This window comes from Rhinolophus sinicus, chromosome 1 (genome assembly GCF_057876585.1).
Source record: "Rhinolophus sinicus isolate RSI-liver-muscle chromosome 1, RSI-T2T, whole genome shotgun sequence".
Taxonomy (NCBI): Eukaryota; Metazoa; Chordata; class Mammalia; order Chiroptera; family Rhinolophidae; genus Rhinolophus; species Rhinolophus sinicus.
The window spans coordinates 100,477,299-100,496,959 of NC_142501.1; the positions used below are offsets into that span (position 1 = coordinate 100,477,299).

Sequence of the window (19,661 nt, forward strand, 5' to 3'; positions counted from 1 at the left end):
CCTGACCGGCGCTGAAGAAACTCCTGGACCTGCACCGGGGACCAGGCCTGATAGCTGGGAACCACGGAGCTGTGCAGGCAGCGGGGGACTGCACTTTCCACACACACAGAGCTCCTGTCTTACTTACACCAGAAATTTTTTTAAATTAAAATACGCATAGTGCCTGCTTCAGACTTAGCCACCAAGAATCGCAACCTCGGTGAATGGTAATTGCCGTGACAAGGTTGGGTCCACAACTTTCTGGTTTCAAAAACATGATTTTTAATCATCCAAGGCGATTAGGCACTTGGAAACTAAGCAACACTAGCTGAACTCATATATAGCAATTTAATACCAAAATATTAATTTACCTTGAGAGAAGATAGGGAAAAACTATATTCACATCTAAAATACTACCTAATACAAAAGACTATGAAATAAGCCAATCAGTAGTTAGAAACATACAGAATAAAATCAAAGGAAGTTTGTAAAATCAAAGAACAGCTACAAAATGTTTTATTGACCCCTGAGGCATTGTCACTCTGCACTCTGTAGTGGCCGGCTCCGTGGCCACTCACTTCAGCCTCTATCTTGTATTAAATAATGGTTCTCTCCACTCTGGGGGGAGAAAGGGGCTGTTGCATGTTTCATAGTAGGCCACAGTTCCTGTGGTTGTGAGTTTTAGTTCCCTCCCCTCATCAGGAAACACCTCTAAAGGTAAATGAGTGAAGAAGATACCATGACAAGGATAGCCTTGCACACTCGCATGCACTCATTTGCGACAGTGCACACTCATTACTAGTAACTGATTGCTTGTCGTCATATCTTACATTGCAAAACTATGTGTTTTATAGTACTGCACATAGACAAATTTTTACTCCTTAAGTCTCCTTTATCTGGATTGGCAGGTTCCAGGAGACACCGCAGGCACTGTGTCTGAGGGACAGTCCTCCTCTGCTCTGTTTTCTATGATGAGGCTCCAGATAAGATCTCACTGCCTTGTCATTGTGATAAGATAGTGAGTGTAAGGTAATAGTTACTTAAACCCACTTTCTGTGAGTTAGAGTAGTTAATCTCATTGATAAGTAAAACATTTATAAACCTTTTTTTATGGTGAGCTGCTTCTGTGACAATTACCCACATACATTTTACATTTATTTTTATTATGTTCAATTGCCTGACATTTATATTTTTTGGCTTTTTATATACATTTTGGGATGTGAACTATGTGTAGATTGCAGCTACAAATTGCTCTATGCAGTAACTAAAGAAATCAATGGAAAATAAGATTCTATACAACTTAAGTTTATAATTTGTTTTCTGAAAAGTATATATTCTTTCAAGTAAGTGATATCTACGTGGTGTGGTTCCCATGGGGGCAACCAATGTTTTGGGTTAGTTATTAATTTTTTTCCTGATTATGAACAAAGATTTTTTTTTAAAAAAGATACCTGTAACCCAAAGAAACATGCATTGTTAACATTTTCTCCTGCAGTATGTCCTTCTAATAAAGAATGGAGATCATATGTACGAGGTGAGATCAAAAAGTATGGTGAATGTTTAAATTTAAAAAATTATAAGAGTAAAAGACACATTGTCATTAACCCCCCTCAAAAATACTCCCCATCGCTCTGAACACACTTGGAAGAATTAGGGGTGTTGTATGGGTGTCCTTCTTTGGGTGGTGTTAAGTGTCCGAAACATTTCCGAGTTGATGACACACTATTCCTTGTGGCCCACTACTCTTTCTTTTTCTCCCTTGTCGTCTCTTTGCAATCCCGCAGATAAATTCGTGGTGTAACATAAGTTGTATGGAAATAACTATCTAGTCTTTGGGCCTCCTCCCAACTCCCAGTCCTGAACCACCGGTCCTGACTATTTCCTCCACCCCCACCCCGTCTTCCCTCAGCTGAGAGAAAAACGAGGTCAATAAAACTGTTGTGAAGGGAAAATAGAGCCAAGATTTTAAATTCTAGGCAAAATCGATAGAAAACCTGGGGATAACCTATCTAATTTACATTAGTTAGAATGAGAGATAGTATCTGGGTATAAAAACTGAAATTATGCCTAAAACATTTAATTGGAGAAAAATGTGGTGTCATACAGTCTTACAGTCACTTGTTTCGTAAGGTGAGCTTCCTTTTATACATATTAATATATAATGTTGTCTATTTTATAGATGATCTTTTTTAAGCCGTCCTTTACTTAAAGCTGTTAATTCCTTGCTCCAGCATTCGAACCGGGTATAGCTTGCTTTCGTTGACACCGTTTAAACTCTCTGCTGGATTTAAACGGCGTATATTTATGTGTAACAATAAAATGAGTTGAAGTTATTTGGGGATGTCGCTTGAGATAACCAAGAACTCTGTGGGGTGTATCAGAACCAGGGCTGTGAATGGCTGAAAGGTTGAATCTTTGACCTGTTCAAGTACCGCCCATTTCTAAATCCTGACCCAGTCTAGAGGCCAGCTAAGAAAGATTGACGACTTGGATCAGAATCTCAACACTTCTTGGACGGTGTCTTCCCAATGATTTTCAGGTCCATGTGTGCAATGGGATGCAGAGTGAGAAATTTTGGCCGAAAGGTCTTCTATCCAAACTCCTAGTGCAGAAAGGTCATGAGGGAAAACTTGCGGCGTCTGCAGAAGCACGCCGACCTCAGGGACTTCCTTAACCCACACAGTGGGATCCTCTCTGGTTAGACCTAGAATGAGCAGCCTCTTCCTCCTTGCACGAACTTGCAGTTTCTGCCTAGTTGAAAATGGGCGGCCCTGTCCGTTCGGAGTGTGTGTGTGTGTGTGTGTGTGTGTGTGTGTGTACAGAATACGGAATCAGGCAGCTCTGCAATTCCTTCTGAGAGCAGAATTAAAACGCTATCAAAGCCACGTCCCCAACTTCGCTAATGTGAGCATCCGCGCTCCTCCAAGGCCGGAGCTGCCCGGGCGGCGAGAGGCGGCGGCCCGCGGCGCGGCCGCGCGGAACAATGCGGGCCGGGACTTTGTGCGCCCGTCCGCGCCCGCGCGCCGGCACGTACGTCGCCTCCACGTGTGCGGCCGCGAGGTGCATGTGCGGCTCCGGGAGAATATGCTGGAACCGCAGGACGGAGGGAAGGTGGGTGTGGGCGCGCACGACGCCGGCCGCCGGGAGGCAGCCGCGCCGCGAGAGCGCACGGCGCGGCCGGCCGCACAATAAAGTCCGGGGGCGGGCGCCGCGGAGGAGGCCGCCTGGGAGCCGCGCGGGCCTCGCAGGACGCCGACAGCCCTGCGGCCGCACCGGCTTCCCGCCCGGCCCCCGGCCCGCCGCTCGGCGTGGAGACCCCGTAAGTGCGGGCGGCGGCGGGCCCCCTCCCGGCACCGCCGCCCGCGGCCCTGCACCGCCGCCTCTTCCCTCCCGGCGCCCGCGCGGCGGTGCTGCGGCTGTAAACATGGCGCCCCGAAGCGCGCGCCGGGGAGACGCCGGGGCGCGGGCGGCGGGGGCGGCGGGCTGCTGGGCGACGCCGGGGAGGGGGCCGGGGAGGGAGGGGCCCGGGCCGCGGAGCCGGGGAGGAGGGCGGCTGGGCGAGCGGGACGCCGGGCCCGCGGAGAAGCCGGGGCGGCAGGCGGAGGCCGGCGCCCAGGCGGGGGAGGCGGCGCGGCGCGGCCCGGAGCAGAACGGTGGGAAGGGCGCGGGGCCGGGCGGGGCGCGGGGCCGTGTGGAGCGCGGCTGGCTGCAGCCTCTCGGGGCGCCGATCGGGTGTGACCGTCGCTCGCCTTCTCTGCCCGCGGAGCTTTGTGTGCGGCGGGCCGGGCCTGGGGGGGTCCCGCCCGCGCTCCCCTGCCTTCGGCGGGCCCGGAGGGGGAGGAGGCCCAAAGCGAGACCTCGCGAGGCCTGCTGGGGCTGGGAAACCGGGGTGTCGCGTGAGCGCCGCCCGCCAGGTTGGCCCTCCTTGCGCGGCCAGGCCTCGGGGCCGGCTCGGACGCTGCTCTGTGCGCGCGTTCGCTGTAGCAGCTCGTTGATCGGGAGCGATGGTCGAGGTTGGGCTGGCGGCCCCCAAGGACCCACGCGGGGCTCGGTCCGCGTTCCCCAGGGCTGGGAGCCCGCGACAGCGCGGCCTCCGCCGCCTCAGCAGGCCGTCCGGCCCCTGGGACTGCCCGTGCTGTCCGCAAAGGAGCTGCCGGGCCCTGGCTCCTGGGGTGGCCCTGGGACCCCAGCTTCCACGTGCACCGCCCCTCGCGCTGCTCGCCTGGGCCGGCTGTGGACGCTTTACGGTGTGGGCCTGGTGCCGGGCCTGTCCGTGGTCCGGTGTACGTGGCGCTGCCCGGGTTGTATACGGCGTTTCCACTGTGCCCGGCGTGGCGTGGGTACGGAACTCGGTGTGCCTGCTGTACGGTGTGCTCAAGATACCGGTGTGTCCACGGTGCCCCGTTATACTTGGTGTGGGCATGGTGCCCGATGCGCACGTGTTACCTGTGTTACGCGTACAGTGTGTGGTAGTGCCGGCAATCCACGGTGCCGGTGTTATGTAGTGTCTGAATGGTACCTGGTGTGGGCACGTGATACCCAATGTTACATGCAGTGTGTCCGCGGGAGTCCTGTCCTTGCACGTATGAGGTGTCTGAGCTCAAAGCAGGTGGCCAGGTAGCTTTTTCACTCTGAGGTTAAGTCCTGGATCCTCCCGTCTACCTCACCCAGGTGTTCTGCATCCTACTGTGGGCCTTGTCCATGGAGGCAAGAGCCTGCTGAAACATCATCTGTCTGTTGAAAGGCAGAAAGTAAACATTTACTTATTTTACTTTTAAACTGAGAACTGTAGTTGAAGTGTATGTAGTAATTGTGGGGTACATAACCATTTCAGGATTTTGGGTCACTGATTCTAATTAATGGTTGAAGGTTATCAGGCAGATAGCCTTTGTTATACTTGACAAGTTTGAGTGCTTTTTGGTTAGCAAGGTCACCTTTGATTTTTCTGAATTCTAATTTGTACAAGCGGGAGATGAAATACGAATTTTGTGCAGGCATGTTATTTTCCTTGTCTTTGGTTAATTCGTGCTGGTTACAGTCATTTTGGTGGACTCTTCTTTATAAGATGGCCAGGCTGGAAAATCAAAGATTAGAAGATACGGAATGTGTTTATGACATAGTAAAATATTTTTCTTTCTTAGCTCTGTCTGGTTAACAGGATTTCTTTTTTACATCGTATTTTTTTTACATATGTTTGTCATATGACCACTGAATCTCCCTTTTACATTCTGTAATTGGGTGATTTAATTTTTGTAGTTACCTGTTACAAAGTATTTAAATAAACAGGCAAGTGCTTCCAGCTTTACAAAGAAAAAATCACAATGTTAAAATTTAGCTCCTTTGTTCCTATTGAATATTTCTCAGATATCATTGTGTTGCTACTTCGAGTGAATGTCATCTTGCATGTTTCTGTGAATTGTGTGTTTATGTGAACTCCCACCCTTTTGTAACCCGATCCCCATTTTCCTTTAAGGGTTGTTCAGATAGTGTATAACAGAAACATTCATACTCTTTGGCATGCCTTAATTGAGACACTGCAGCTAATTTAGAATTTTGACATTTGTAGTGAAAGTATCAAGTGCTGTCTTAGTATTGCTTAAAGCTGTAAACCTCTGTTGTCTTAATTTTCCTTACTTACCATTACTGTCCTTCAATTGAATCCTACATGGAAAACATCATTTACGCAAAGAGAATGTGTCTAGAAAAAAAATTAAGGAGAAAGTGGATAGACTTATGATAGTTAAAAACTTTTCACTGTTTGAAAAACCTTAACTTGGACTTAACACTGAATTTTTTTTTACAGGGCAATGAGATTGTTTTGTTGCTAGATTAGAGAGGTAGCATAGCGAAATGACTTGGAGGCCAGATGGCTTGGGTCTGAATCTCACTTCTCATTTATTAGCAAAGGGATCTTGGGCAAATACTTGGGCCTCGGTTTCTTCATCTGAAAGACAAGGATGATAGTAACTGTACTATAGGATTACTGATTCATAAACGACTATTAGATCAATTCAATTCAATTTCAGTGTTAATGATTACAGTAGTGTAGAAAGGTGTGAAGCTCCGAAATTACAGCAGGACATGGTCACATATGCCTTGTCTTACTAATTGGTCTGTAGTAGCATATGTCTGAATCTCTAGTTATCTCTGAAGGTTGGAAAGTAAGCATTTGTTATATTCCTTGGGCCTCACTTACTTGAAGCAGTTCTGAGGATCTTTGTATCATTGCTTGTTTTATTTTTGTTGTGCTGAAACATACATAACATAAAATTTACATCTGAACCATTTTTAAGTGTATAGGTCAGTGGTATTAAATATGTAAAATACACTATTGTGCAGTCATCACCACCATCTATCTCCATGGCTCTTTTCATCTTGTAAACCTGAAACTCTGTATCCATTAAACACTTAACTCCCCATTCATCCCTCCTCTCCCCAGCCCCTCACAGCTGCCTATCATTACTTCCTAATATATGATGAACATAACAAATTGCAGTACATAGTGTGAGCATTCTTATTTTAACTATTGGTTTTAAATTAAAAAATTTTGTCTTTCCCTGCATCTTTCTGTAACTGCATCATCCTTTCTGTAACTGCATCAGGTTGTATGTTTTATATTTGCTTGAAGCATATAAACTTTCTAAATAAACACTGCTTGGTACGTCCTCGTTTGATCATTGTGGAACTAATCCCTCACCAACATTTTTACTAGGAATTTTGCCAAAATTAAACAAATAACTGATTTGAGTTTGGTTTCTACCCATGCCTCTTGCAGAATAACTTCCAGTTAGTGCCTTGCAGTGGCATTGCCAAAGTTGCCAAACAGCTCAGGTCTGCTTTGGTGCAGTGACTCCATGAAGGCCTTCAGTGGTCAGAAGGGTCTGCTCGTTACCAGAGGCCTGTCCTCCTATGCTCGTGCTTTTAGAAATGCTTCGGTATACACAAGTTTAGTATACAATTGTGTACCGTGATGGTAATATGTATCACATGTTGTATGTTTACCATGTCTCAGACATTGTGTAAAGTTCTTTATACACACTATCCCACTTTTAAAAATCTTGCACAGAATCATCTTAAAAACATAGCAGTCTTCCTTTCAATTATGGAATGTCATGCCTCCTCGTAGCACATACCTATTCAGGCACGTACACTCTCTAATGCCAAGTGAATGAGCTAGGAGGTTTGTGAGAGAATGTGATCCATATAACAAAATCCCTGTCAAAAGAGGTAACATAAAAAGGAAGATAATGGGAGGAAGATAAAAATCATAATCTAAGTATCAGTTGTAACTAATATTTTAAATATAGGTGCTGCCTTAAGGAAAGATCTTTTTGCATATGTATGCCTGCTATTACTGATTTTCCACTTAAACAATTAAGTTACTTTGTATTGTGAAAATATTTAATATCAAAATTAGAAATGCAAATAAATTAAAAATTTATTTGGAAATAAGAATATTTGTATGCCCATTATGTGTTTAGTTAGGAAATTTAGCAAACTGATAACTCAGTTTTACAAATAATATAATTTATATGGAAGTACTAGTGAATATTTAGACAGTTAATCTTTCATTCTATTTTGGGGTATATTTTTCATTGAATAAATAAGTAGCTAAACGTTTGCCTAACTTTATGTGAAATGAAAGAAATGACAAAGGTAAGGAATACTGTTCTATGAGCATTTTTAGGGGGTCATATTGACTTTATTTTTCAGTGATGAGAGAAATATATTTAGTAGATCACATGTGTTCTTACACATTAGTTAGAAAATGTGTGTTGCTGAAAATTTGTACACAATGTTTTATTTTGTGTAAACTGAGTAATAGTTAAGTATAGTAGATAAACTAATTTTGTTTAAATGTATGCTTTTTAGTTCAAGTAACTCCATGATTAATCTGTTTCATAAGATCACATTAAAATATTGTATTTTTCACAGTGGGTAGAATATGTTTCAATATCTTGAGTTCATTCATTAAACTACTATCTATTAGACCCTTGCTGGATAACACAATTACTGAAGCAAATGCAATAGAGTGTAACAGAAGTAAGTACAGGGGTGTGAGTTAAGGCACGTTGTATTTGAGCTAAGATTACTTTTGAAATCTTAACACTTATGATTTCAAATTTATTCTAATAGTAACTTTGTGATTTTATATTAACTACCTGAGGATTTTTAAAAACAACTCTGTTGTGATTAGTAATTTTTATGTTCTCCAGGTTTTCTAAGCATTTAAGTGAAAGGTTGACCCACTGAAATTTAAAAATTTTTTTTTCCTAGTTTGATCTACTTGTAGCTAAGTAAATTTAAAATATGATTTGAAGAAGGTAGATTCTTCTTTCCTAGTTTAAGCATTAGTCATGTAAGCACTAAAAATATACATATATATATACACACACACACACACACACACACGTATTTATTTTATTTATTTTTTTATTGGGGAACAGTGTATTTTCTCCAGGGCCCATCAGCTCCAAGTTGTTGTCCTTCAGTCTAGTTGTGGAGGGTGCAGCTCAGCTCCAAGTCCAGTCCCGTTTTCAATTTGTAGTTGCAGGTGGCGCAGCCCACCATCCCATGCGGGAATCGAACCGGCAACTTTGTTGTTGAGAGCTTGTGCTCTAACCAACTGAGACATCCAGCCACCCCATACAGGTATTTTTAAATGGATTTGTGTTGAGATTGAGAGAGCTCACAATTGGGATTAAAAATACTATGTTTCTTTGTTGTTGTTGTTTTTATTGGGGAAGGGGAACAGCACTTTATTGGGGAACAGTGTGTACTTCCAGGATTTTTTTTCCAAGTCAAGTTGTCCTTTCAATCTTAGCCGTGGAGGGTGCTGTTCAGCTTTAAGTTGTCCTTTCAGTCTTAGTTGTGGAGGGCGCAGCTCAGCTCCAGGTCCAGTTGCCGTTGCTAGTTGCTAGTTGCAGGGGGCGCAGCCCACCATGCCTTTGCGGGAGTTGAACCGGCGACCTTGTGGTTGAGAGCCCACTGGCCCATGTGGGAATCGAACCGGCAGCTTTCAGAACTAGGAGCACGGAGCTCCAACCGCCTGAGCCACCGGGCCAGCCCCCCTCCCCCCCCCCAAAATGCTATGTTTTTTAAAATCAGGAAGATAACTGTGGTTTATTGGAAGAGGCTGTCATAAATGAATTTTAATTTGATTATATATGCACGTTAGGTCCCTTTAGAAGTCTACTTTGTAAACAGTTTTTAGAAAGCTGGATTTTATTATAAACATTGCTTGTGGCAGCACCATTTAAAAAAAAAAAGTCGCTTATCGAGCACCTAACATACAAGGCAATTTATAGACTGCGTTTAGTCCTTACAACAGTATGAGGAAAGTAGTGTTACAGTATGATGGTACAATAAATTACAATATTATAGTACAATTACAAGTATTCTGTAGCTTATACTAAGAGAACATATCAGGAAGCGAAGTGCCCAGTGCCTGAGGTCACATAATATATGAACGAGTGGGTATTTGAATTCCAGTGTACGACTGCTATGCCTACACTGTCTGCTGTCTCCGTAAAACCCACAGAGTCGTTGGATCTGTGTATTGATGCACTGTCATGTCCCAAATGTGCCAGTCTACCAGAAACAGAACAGTAAAAGAATGTAAAACTAAGCTCACACTTTTTACAGAAGTAGGAGGTGGAAAGAAAAGGAATATTAGAAACTTCCTGGTAATCACAACATTCCATACGTGAAGTTCTGGTCAATTCTAGGTCCACTGGAAACCTAAGAACAAGCATCTATAATTGGCTGATTTTCTTGGTGTCAATGTTGGCAGCTCACATGATGAAGATACTTGCCACGCGATGGGAGGGAGGAACCTACAACTTTCTTTCAACATGTGTAGAAATGTTTGAAAAATATTTGGGATGAACTCCACACTAGAGTGCCATTGCTGCATGAGAAGGGGTGCCCTTTAGCATTCCCTCTGCTGGATAAGTTCAGTCTGGGTCGAAATAGCTAATTTCTGAAAGTTTTTCTAAGTGTGAAGGCTTCAGAGTTCAGTGGGTGTTCACCATCATTTAAAATAAACTACTAGGTGGAGCATATGGTGGAGAAAGAAGTAGGTGACTGAGTTGTAGCGTTCACAGATTCCGACCATCCTGATATTCAGTAGGGAGGTGACAGCGGAATATTAAATGTGGTTTTCTTATATTTCATAGCTATGAAAAGATTTTTAAGAAGAAATATTCTTTAATGAAGGCTAACCATGGGGAAAGCTCTGCGTGTGGAAACTATCTCAACTTGAAAGCCATTATGAACTTCTTAGTTTCTTTGTAGGTTGGTTTATCTGCCTGTTTGTTGGTTTTTCTGTCTCAAAACTGAGAAATGCTGTTTGGGAGATCAGGTCCTTAATTTTCAATTGATTTTTTACATGGAGCCCTTGAGTTAATATAAAATATACCTAGTTTGCCCAGTTCTTGGGGAGAAACAAGTGAGACTAATTTTGGGGAGATTTCCATTAATAACACTTAAAAGATTTGGGGGACGTTTCATTTATGTTAGAGATTTTGTCTTTTTAAAGCATAGAGGATGTAAAATTTAAGGTGGTTGATTTTTCCACTGTAGTTACAATCTAACATTTCTTATGTTTAAAAATAGCACATTTAGTATTATGTATTGTCAAAATACCTGATGGGTTTTATTTTGAGATACTTCACCTACTTGTTTTATTATGCTGCACATATGTATTCTACACACGTAATCTTAAGAAGCCCCTCGCTTCTTCTGATCAGTACTCGGGTTGGATTGTTTCAGGTCAGAAACTTCCATTTGGATAATTTGAAAGTTAAATTTTATTTTCTTAGGATTATTAATAAAACTAGTTTTAGACTCAGTTGTTTTTAAGAGAATTAAAAGCTGAACAACCACCAGTCAGTTTAAAGTTAGACTTTCTTTTGGTTCATTTACATATTTTAAACAAATGTTAATGAAAAATACACTATTGTAGGCCTTAGTTGCAGAAGTATCTGCATCTTACTCTTTTAAATAAATTCTTCTGGATTCTAGTTGACACATTTTGAACAAGAGTGGCCTGGCCTACTCTTCATAGCACGCTGGTTCTCAGTCATGACTGAGTTTCTGAATTGCTTTTTTTCCCCCTTAACACTTTAAATAGGAATGTCTGGAGATGGATTTGGGCTCTATTTTTAAAAGTTTTGTTTTTTTCTAGTTTTAAATTTTTATATTTTTCAGACGGTCTTGGTATATGTGCCTTCTTTTAAGTATTTCTTTTGGGGATGGCTTATAGAAAACAATGTAACCTGTGACCATTAGCTGTATGTCTCAGAAATTGTCTTTCAAGAACAATACTCATAATGTGTTTTAAAGAGGATTGACAGCCTGAAAAATAAATGCGTCCCAGAAGGAAAGACTTCAGGTCTTTTCTGGTTCCGCTACAGTGCTCTGTACTGTCACTGTGCTGCTGGTGAGAGAAGGTAGGTAGCAGAGGGAGGGTTGGGTGGTTCCTGATGGTCCCGCAGCATGTCAGAGAGGAATGCCTTCAGTAGATGGACTGCCTGCCATTCATTGGCAGAGTCTCTGGGCTTCCCTATAATTTGAGCAGCAGCCTAGAGTTCTTGCAGGTGCTGGAGGCAGCTGGTAACCCTGACAAGCTGCAGAAGAACGTGTATGTCTTTCCATAGGCATCCTGCCAGCCACGGTGGGTTGTGCCTGCAGGCAGGAGTGAGAGCATGCAAGGACGTTTTTTGGGCTCTGCTCTGCCTTTCAGGTGATCCTTGGTATTCCTCCAGGTTGGGGGTGTCATTTCATTTCCAGGTTGTTCCCCAGAGACATGGGCACTGCAGGGGCAGGTTCAGTGTCTGAGCTGAGTACCAGGGAGTGTGAGGGAAGAAACCCTGTCACTCGAGCACAGCTGGCTAGCATGCTGCGGTATCCAGTGGCCCCGGGAACCTGTGGAGTGCCTGATAATGTCCATGTGTTTCTGTCCTCTCCTTTCTTATGTAGCGTCCATCACTTCTGTGGATGCCAGGGCGCATAGCAGACGGGACGTTCAGGTGACCGGGCTGAGCTTACCAGACACACTCAAGAATCCCATTAATTGCTACTGTTAGAGTTGCATTTTAAATAGAATATAAATTTTGACCTTGAGGAATGAGTGGAAATGTTAAATGGGTATACTGTTACAAGTCACTATTTGTTTAGTAGAGGTGCCATTTGGTAGAATGATCTTAAGTATTGTAAATAATAGAAAGGGAAGAGGACCTGACGTCTGATTCATGGAAAGTAATTGGCTGTTTTGGATTCGAGCAAATTAAATGCTAAACTGAAAACTGGCCACCAGTCTCTGCTCATAGTCTCCTCAATTCGGGGAGACTGCTTGATTCAGGGTCCCTTTTCTGCACTGTGGCCTGGAATTTGCTACTAGGCAGTGAGATGAGGTCATTGTAAACGTCTCCTCATAATTCTGTCAATCACGGTATTTTGGATTCTGTTCTTAGTCTGACTTTCTAGTCTTATCTCCTGTTCCCTTAAGTAAAACTTTTACTTCAGCCGGTCATTCTGTTTATTCTTTCAGTAAGTGTTTTTTTAATGCACAAATAGTATTGGTTGTATAAGTAATATTTTTTAACTTGCTCAGGTATCGTTTTTTCCCCTCCTCACTCCACCCCCAGTGCTGGAAGTCAGCTTACAATTTAATTTAAAATGTGTTGGGACGTGAGCTCTCTATCCACTTTCACTCGTCTTCATCTTGTTGCCATCCCACAGTGATTTGTCTCCTCATTAACTTCTACAGCATTTAATGTTTTCCTCAACTCGTTCTTATTCTGTTGCCTTTTATTATTATTATTTAGCTGTTATCCCTATAATTATCTTCCCAGTTACTTGACCTGAAAACACTGACGTTTATTTATTTTTTATTTTTGTTAGTTTCAGATGTACAAAGCAATGTAATAGTAAGACATTTAAACACGTCATAAAATGATAACCCACCCACAAGCTACTACCCCTCGGATGTCATATATTTGTTACAGTACCATCACCTATCTTCCTATGTTGTACCCCACATCCCGTGACTATATATGCCTATATATTTAGTTATAATTGACATTCAATATTATTCTACTTCAGCTTCAGGCCTGTAGCACATTGGTCAGGCATCTACACAGTCTATGACGTGATCCCCTTGATAAGTCCAGTGCCCATCTGGCACCTTACATGATCTTTACAGCATTGTTGATTATATTCTCCATACTGTATTAACTACCAATTTGTATTTCTTAATACCTGCACTTTTTTCACCCTGCCCCCAACCCCATTCCCAACTATCATCCTGATAGATCTAGTACCTATCTGGCACGACTCCTAGTTATTACAATACTTTGGACTATATTCCTTATGCTATAACCTACATCCCCATGACTACTGTATAATGCCCAATTTGTACTTAATCCCTTCCCCTTTCACCCATCCTTAACCCCCCCTCCCATCTTAAAGAAGACCCTCTAGGATTCCTTGTAATACTGGTTTGGTGGTGATGAACTCCTTCAGCTTTTTCTTGTCTGGGAAGCTTATATGTCCTTCAATTCTCAATGGTAGCTTTGCTGGGTAGAGCAATCTTGGTTGTATGTCGTTGCTTTTCATCACTTGGAATATTTCCCGCCATTCCCTTCTGGCCTGCAAAGTTTCTGAGGTGAAATCAGCTGCCAGTCTTATGGGGGCTCTCTTGTAGGTAACTAGAAGTTTTTCTCTTGCTGCTTTCAAGTTTCTCTCTTTGGCTTTAACCTTTGGCATTTTAATTATGATGTTATCTTGGTGTGGGCCTCTTTGGGTTTATGTTGTACTTCTTGGGCTTGTATGTGTATTTCCTTCACCAGGTTAGGGAAGTTTTCTCTCGCTGTTTCTTCACAGAGGTTTTCAATTCCTTGCTCTCTTCTCCTTCTGGTATCCCTATAATGCAAATGTTGGTACTCTTGATATTGTCCTGGCGGCCCCTTAAACTCTCATCGATCTTTTGGATTCTTTTTTCTTTTTGCTGTTCTGGTTGGGTGTTTTCTGCTACCTTCTACACTGCTGGTTGGATCCTCTGCTTCATCTAATGTACTGTTGATTCCCTATTATATATTCTTCATTTCCTTTATTATATCCTTTATTTCTGACTGGTTCTATTTTGTGGTTTTCATCTCTATTTTTGTGCTTCCTATCTCTCTGTTGAAGTTCTCCCTGAGATCACTGAGCTTTCTTATAACCAGTATTTGGAACTCTGCATCTGATAGATTGCTTATTCCATTTCGCTTAGTTCTTTTGCTGGAGCTTTGTTCTTTTCTTTTATTTGGGACATGTTTCTTTGTCTCCCCCTTTTGGCTGCCTCCCTGTGTTTGTTTCTGTGTATTAAGTAGGGCTGGTATATCTTCTGGTCTTAGTAGAGTGACCTTATGTTGTAGGTGTGCTGTGGCACCCAGTGGCTCAGTCTTTCTGGTTCACCTGAGCCAAACGCTCCAGGTATGTCCCTTGTGTGGGTTCTGTGTGCCCGAAGGGACACTTGTAGTTGAGCCTTGGTTGATAATTGCACATCAGTGGGAGGGACTGACCCTTAGGCTCACTGGTTGTGAGGACTGGCGATGACCACAGTGCAAGAGCTGTTGTGCAGGGGCTGATCCTATGGAGCAGGATCTGCCTCAGCAGGACCCTGGTGCCTGCCCAGTCAGCCCCTTGGGTGTGTCATCCTTGGAGGCGGCTGGGTGACCACCTCGGAGGGGATCGCTGTAGATCTACTTCAGCCACAGCCCGTGCCCCATCCGGGGCCATCCAGCAGAAGCCAGAAAGAAATCTGCAGATGGCTGCCGTCTGTGCTGTGCTTGGCAGCTCCTTGAAAAGCCAAGCTACAATCCAAGATTGGCTGCCATTAGTGCCGCACTTAGGGCTCCTCAGCCAGAGGTACAGGACACACTGAAGACAGATGCTGCTTGTCTGGGTTCCACGAATCTTTGAGAGTCTAGGAAAGTCTGCAGCTGGAGCCTAAGCAGGCAGTCTGCATGAAAAAGCCACTGGAAGCGGCCTGGGTGTGCCCGAAAGTTGGGCATGTCCAGGTCTCAAATTGCTAGGCCGTGGCAGACTAACGGCAGAGACTCAGAAACGGCGGCCACCTGTGTTCATACACCGGGAAAGGGGAAGGCTCAACAAAGAAACAATGGCCTCTGCCAGCTCCCCCTTCCAGGAGAAAGCCGCCCCTCCAGCCCTCGTCCCAAGCCAGACAACTCAGTTCCCCACTTTATGTCCTTGCCTCCTCTCCAGCTGCTGCCCCAGCGCTGGAGCTCAGAGCGAGTGATTCCATTGGTGGGTAAGTCCACACACACTCCCTTGAAGCACCTGGTAGGGCAGCCGTACACAGTCTCATTCACCATCTCCGCTGCTTTTCACAACCAGAAATTATGGGGACTTCTCTCCCCAGCACTGGAACCCTAGGCTGGGGTGGGGCTGAGATCTCTCACTCCTTTAGGCTGTTGGGGGACCTCTTCCCCCACCTAAAACAGCCCTCCTGATCTTTAATCACACATGCAGGTGTGGGGCCAGCCCGTTCTGCATCTCTGACCTTCATACCAGTCTGGAGGTGGCTGCTTCTGCACGTCCTTAGTTGAAAGGCTTCAGTTCAGCTTGATTTTAGGCGATTCTCAATAGTGGTTGTTTTGTGGATTAGTTGTAATTTTGATGTGGTTGTGAGAGAAAGTAGACAGCGTTTACTGCGCCATGTTGGTGTCTCCCTCACACTGACTTTTAAATATCATTGTAATACCTAGTATGTCCAGTGTGATACACATAGTAGGTTGCATAAGTGTTCATAGGTAAACAGAAGAGTGCCCCTTTATCTTTGCAGTGCCGACAAGGTATAGGCAAAACCCACATTCTGGATGGATTTCTCCTCACACTCTCCTTGCCTACACGCTGGAGGGAAACTAGAGAGCTGATGGGTGACACTGTAGCTTCTCGGAAGCTGACATTGATGGTAATCTGGGCCTTCAGCCATACTTTATTTTTCTGATCAAGCTCATATTCCACTTTCCATGGAGACTTACTAAACTTTCTTCTCTTTCCTCAACTCCTCCCACTTGCTCTTGTGCCCTCTTTGGCCTCTTTCTTCAGAGAGACTGCATTACCTGAGGTCTGCAAACACCTGCACTTATGTCTCCTTTTGTCACTCTCTTCCCGTGTCCAAGACCATACCCTCCAGAAACCTCTCACCTCTTTTATTTTCACCCTCTTCTGTACAGGCTTCCTTCCGTTTGCATTCAGATACACAACATCTACCATTACAAAATAAGCAACAAAACTACACACCCACTGATCTGCTTTTCTTTTGTGTCCTTTCTGAACACTCATCAAAAGCATCGTCTTTCTTCTTCTTTTCTTTCTTCCAGTCCAGCTTCTGCCACCATCATATGGTTGGAGCTGCCCCAGAGGGGTGCTGTGACCTCCAGGCTGCCAAAGTACCGACTTTCCTTTGTGCAGTCCATCACCCTCAGCTTGATTCTGTCGCTGGTTCCTGCATGGTGACAGAATGGGTGCATCAGTTTGTCGCATCACTTCTGGACCTGGCGATATTCAGAGAAGGGAGAGATCATTTATTTCATAGGAGCTAGGAGATGCCCTGAAAGCAGCACACTTCCCCTCACTGAGTCACAGAGCTGTTACTGCACCCGATACCAGGCGATCAGGCAGCTGGGTCACCGTGCTTGGAACAGACTGACCTTCAAAGCTGAAGAGCTGCTGGGAGTCTAATCCTTAGTCTTCTGCTGATCAGTTCTCCAGGTTACAGGCTCAGGTCCTTCATGAGGGCTGTGAGATGCACATTACCTGGCCCCGTGTGCTGTGCTGCCTTTAGCTAGTGCTACAGTCTTTGTTTGCTTCAACCATGCTTAGTGATCCTAAATGTCCTAGAGGCCTGAGGTGAAATGTCAGCTCCTCAGGGAAACTAGTGACTGTCCAAGCAGAGGCGAGGGAACACAACCTCTGTAGCATCTGTACTCAAAACAGCCAGAATTGTTGTGTAGTGGAAATAAATGTTGACTGAGTAGATGACCTGAGTGTTCTAATGTAGAATAATCAAAAGAACTGATGGCAGGGAGCTACAAAATACCCTTGACTGTTCAATTATGGCTAAAATGAGTGTTGCATGTGCTCGGATAGAATCTGTATTAGCTTGTTAGGCTACTACTTTTTACCCAGAAGTATTTACAGAGTTTACTTTCAGAAGAACCAGCACACTTCACACAGTGTGTTAAGATAATTGTAAGACTTCAGATTTTCTTGTACATATAATGTTTTATACATTTTCAAAGATATCACCTTTGAGATGTGTGTTGTTTCAACTCAGTGTGACAGTATAGAAAATAAGAGGTGGCATGTCTCCTAAACGCATGCTGTCATGGATGACGTGCCTTTGTGTGGAGTGTGGGCCACGTGTCTCTCTCTCTGCATGGATTTGCTGTCTGTGATCCAGAACGTGGTCATGTAATTTCTTAGTTGTTTCTTCTGTTGCTTATACATTACAGCAAAATAAAGAGTACAATGAGATTGGCTCTTTGTTATGATAAAATTTCCTTTATGTAGACTGCTCAATAATAGATGGTTTCTAAAAAATCGTGGTTAATGTTCATGTAATCAGAATCTAAATAATGGAAAAGTTCATTTGCAAACTGGTCTAATTTCATGAATTAAAGAGATAATTTTAAAGGTAAATGTATTAAGAAAAAGCAGGTCAGTACAGATCGACGTATCACCTAGATCTCAGTCTGTAGCAGAGTGCCGTGGCTGTTAATGTGCTGAAAGTATACCCCACTATTTGAGTTATCTACTTTCTAACTTCATTCAAACTTTCAATAAGCAAGATTTGTTACTTTAGTGTAAACTGTTAATATCAGACAAAATTGGCTGACTTCCTGTTGTCTCTGCTCTTGAGTACCTTCCACATGGTGCTCAGACATACTTTAAGTAACTCATATTACATCGGTTCTGAAGTCCAGAATCTCAGTCCTTTTCTTTAGATTTGAAGTTTATCTTTATATTGTCTACGAATTATGACACACTGCTTTTGAAAAAAATACTTGAGAGAAACATTCTGGTTGACTTAGCGTGGGCTGGTATGATTGCTATGTGATAAGTGAGTGGCTCGTTAAAAATAATTATTTTTCCCCCTTTCTTCTGCCTCCCCCCTACTCCGGTTCAAGCCGTTGTTTCTCAGTCTAGTTGTGTAGGACACAGCTCCCTGACCCAGCTGGTGTTAGGAGCCTTGCGCTACCCCCGGCTGAGGCGGTTGGTCGCCGGTCGTCAGTCAGCCGCTCACAGCTGTAGCTCACGGCAGCTGCCGGCCACTCCTGGCAGCACACGGCAGCCCGTGGCAGCACACAGTAGCTCATGCCAACTTCCAACTCATGGCCGCCCAGCTCCAGGGAGAGCTGTTGTAAAGGGCACAGCCCACTGGCCCATGTGGAAATCAAACCGGTGGCCTTTGGTGTTAGGAGCACGGCACTCCAACCACCTGAGTGACCAGCCGGCAAAAAAATAATTTTAATATTAGCATTATATGTTCCCCATCTCATGGATTTTTAAGTCCTTGGAAGACAGTGATTGTGTCATTTTAACTGACTTGTTAGCAAAAAATAATGTTAGCAAATTACAGGATCACAGTAACCCTGTTCAGCCATGCTGACATTTATCCAAAGTTGGCTATCTCTAACTGGAAATACCATGAAATCTTCAGTATTTTTCTTTTTTTTTTTGGCCTGCCTGCTTAAAATGGTTTTCAGGACATTTATTTTTATAATATTATAAAAATGGCTATTCAAAACATTTAAATGGTGAAGATCACATTTTGTTACAATTACAGTCGATTCTGGTTATTTGCTGTAGTTATGTCCCATGAAGTCACCACAAACACGGAATTGGCCAACACTGACCCTTTGCTCCTTGGGGAAATGCAAGGTTAGGTTCCTGCGAGTCTCTGGTCACATTTTGTAAACCCAATACCTTTTCATTTATATAGGTTCGTTTGCCAGCATTCTTGTAAAAAAGCCATTCTCAGTGTCAAAAACCTGTTCTTCTACATAACCTTTTTCCTATGTAACATTTACCTGCAAGTTTCCCCCAGAATATCTGTCACCTCTTGAAACATGCCCGCCAGCACTAGTTGGGGGTGGAGGGTGGGGGAGGGGGTGGTTAGCATTTTCCTGACCATGGCTCTCATCTCATGGATCCACAAACTCAGCTGCTTTTCCATCTTCATAGCTTCCTCATGCACTCTAGGTGTTATTTCACACTTTCCAGGATGCCCTTGGCACAGATGGCGCACTCCGCTTCCCCGTTCTGGGCACACCTGATGGCCAAGTGCGTACCGTGTTTCCCCGAAAATAAGACCTAGCCGGATTATCAGCTCTAATTGATCTTTTGTAGCAAAAATTAACATAAGACCTGGTCTTATTTTAATATAAGACCAGGTATAATATAATATATAATATAATGTATAATACTGGGTCTTACATTAATTTTTGCTCCATAAGACGCATTAGAGCTGATGGTCCGGCTAGGACTTATTTTCGGGGAAACACAAAAGCACCATAACTCTGGAGGCTGAGTAAAGCTCCTCTGACACAGCACAGCCTCTGACTACCAGATAGCGCCATACTGGGGTCATTTTAAAGAGCAAGATCACC

The 19,661-nt window shown here is 43.8% G+C and overlaps 1 protein-coding gene across 20 annotated transcripts in view; it reads left to right on the forward strand.

The window, feature by feature from the left end:
* Positions 1-2,461: 2,461 nt before the first annotated feature.
* ZMYND11 (zinc finger MYND-type containing 11) overlaps positions 2,462-19,661 on the forward strand; it is a 125,528-nt gene continuing 108,328 nt past the window's right edge. For 3 of the 20 annotated variants that reach the window (XM_074325074.2, XM_074325069.2, XM_074325072.2), the window contains exon 1: positions 3,101-3,298. Coding sequence is in view for 5 of the 20 variants with exons in the window: in XM_019719299.3 (XP_019574858.1) it covers positions 2,963-3,090 (128 nt within the window). In the remaining 15 variants the exon portion in view is untranslated. Of the gene's footprint in view, positions 2,544-2,850; positions 3,299-3,491; positions 3,633-8,610; positions 8,632-19,661 lie in introns of those variants that run through there. The other 17 variants (XM_019719303.3, XM_019719306.3, XM_074325064.2 and 14 more) reach the window with 15 other exon arrangements.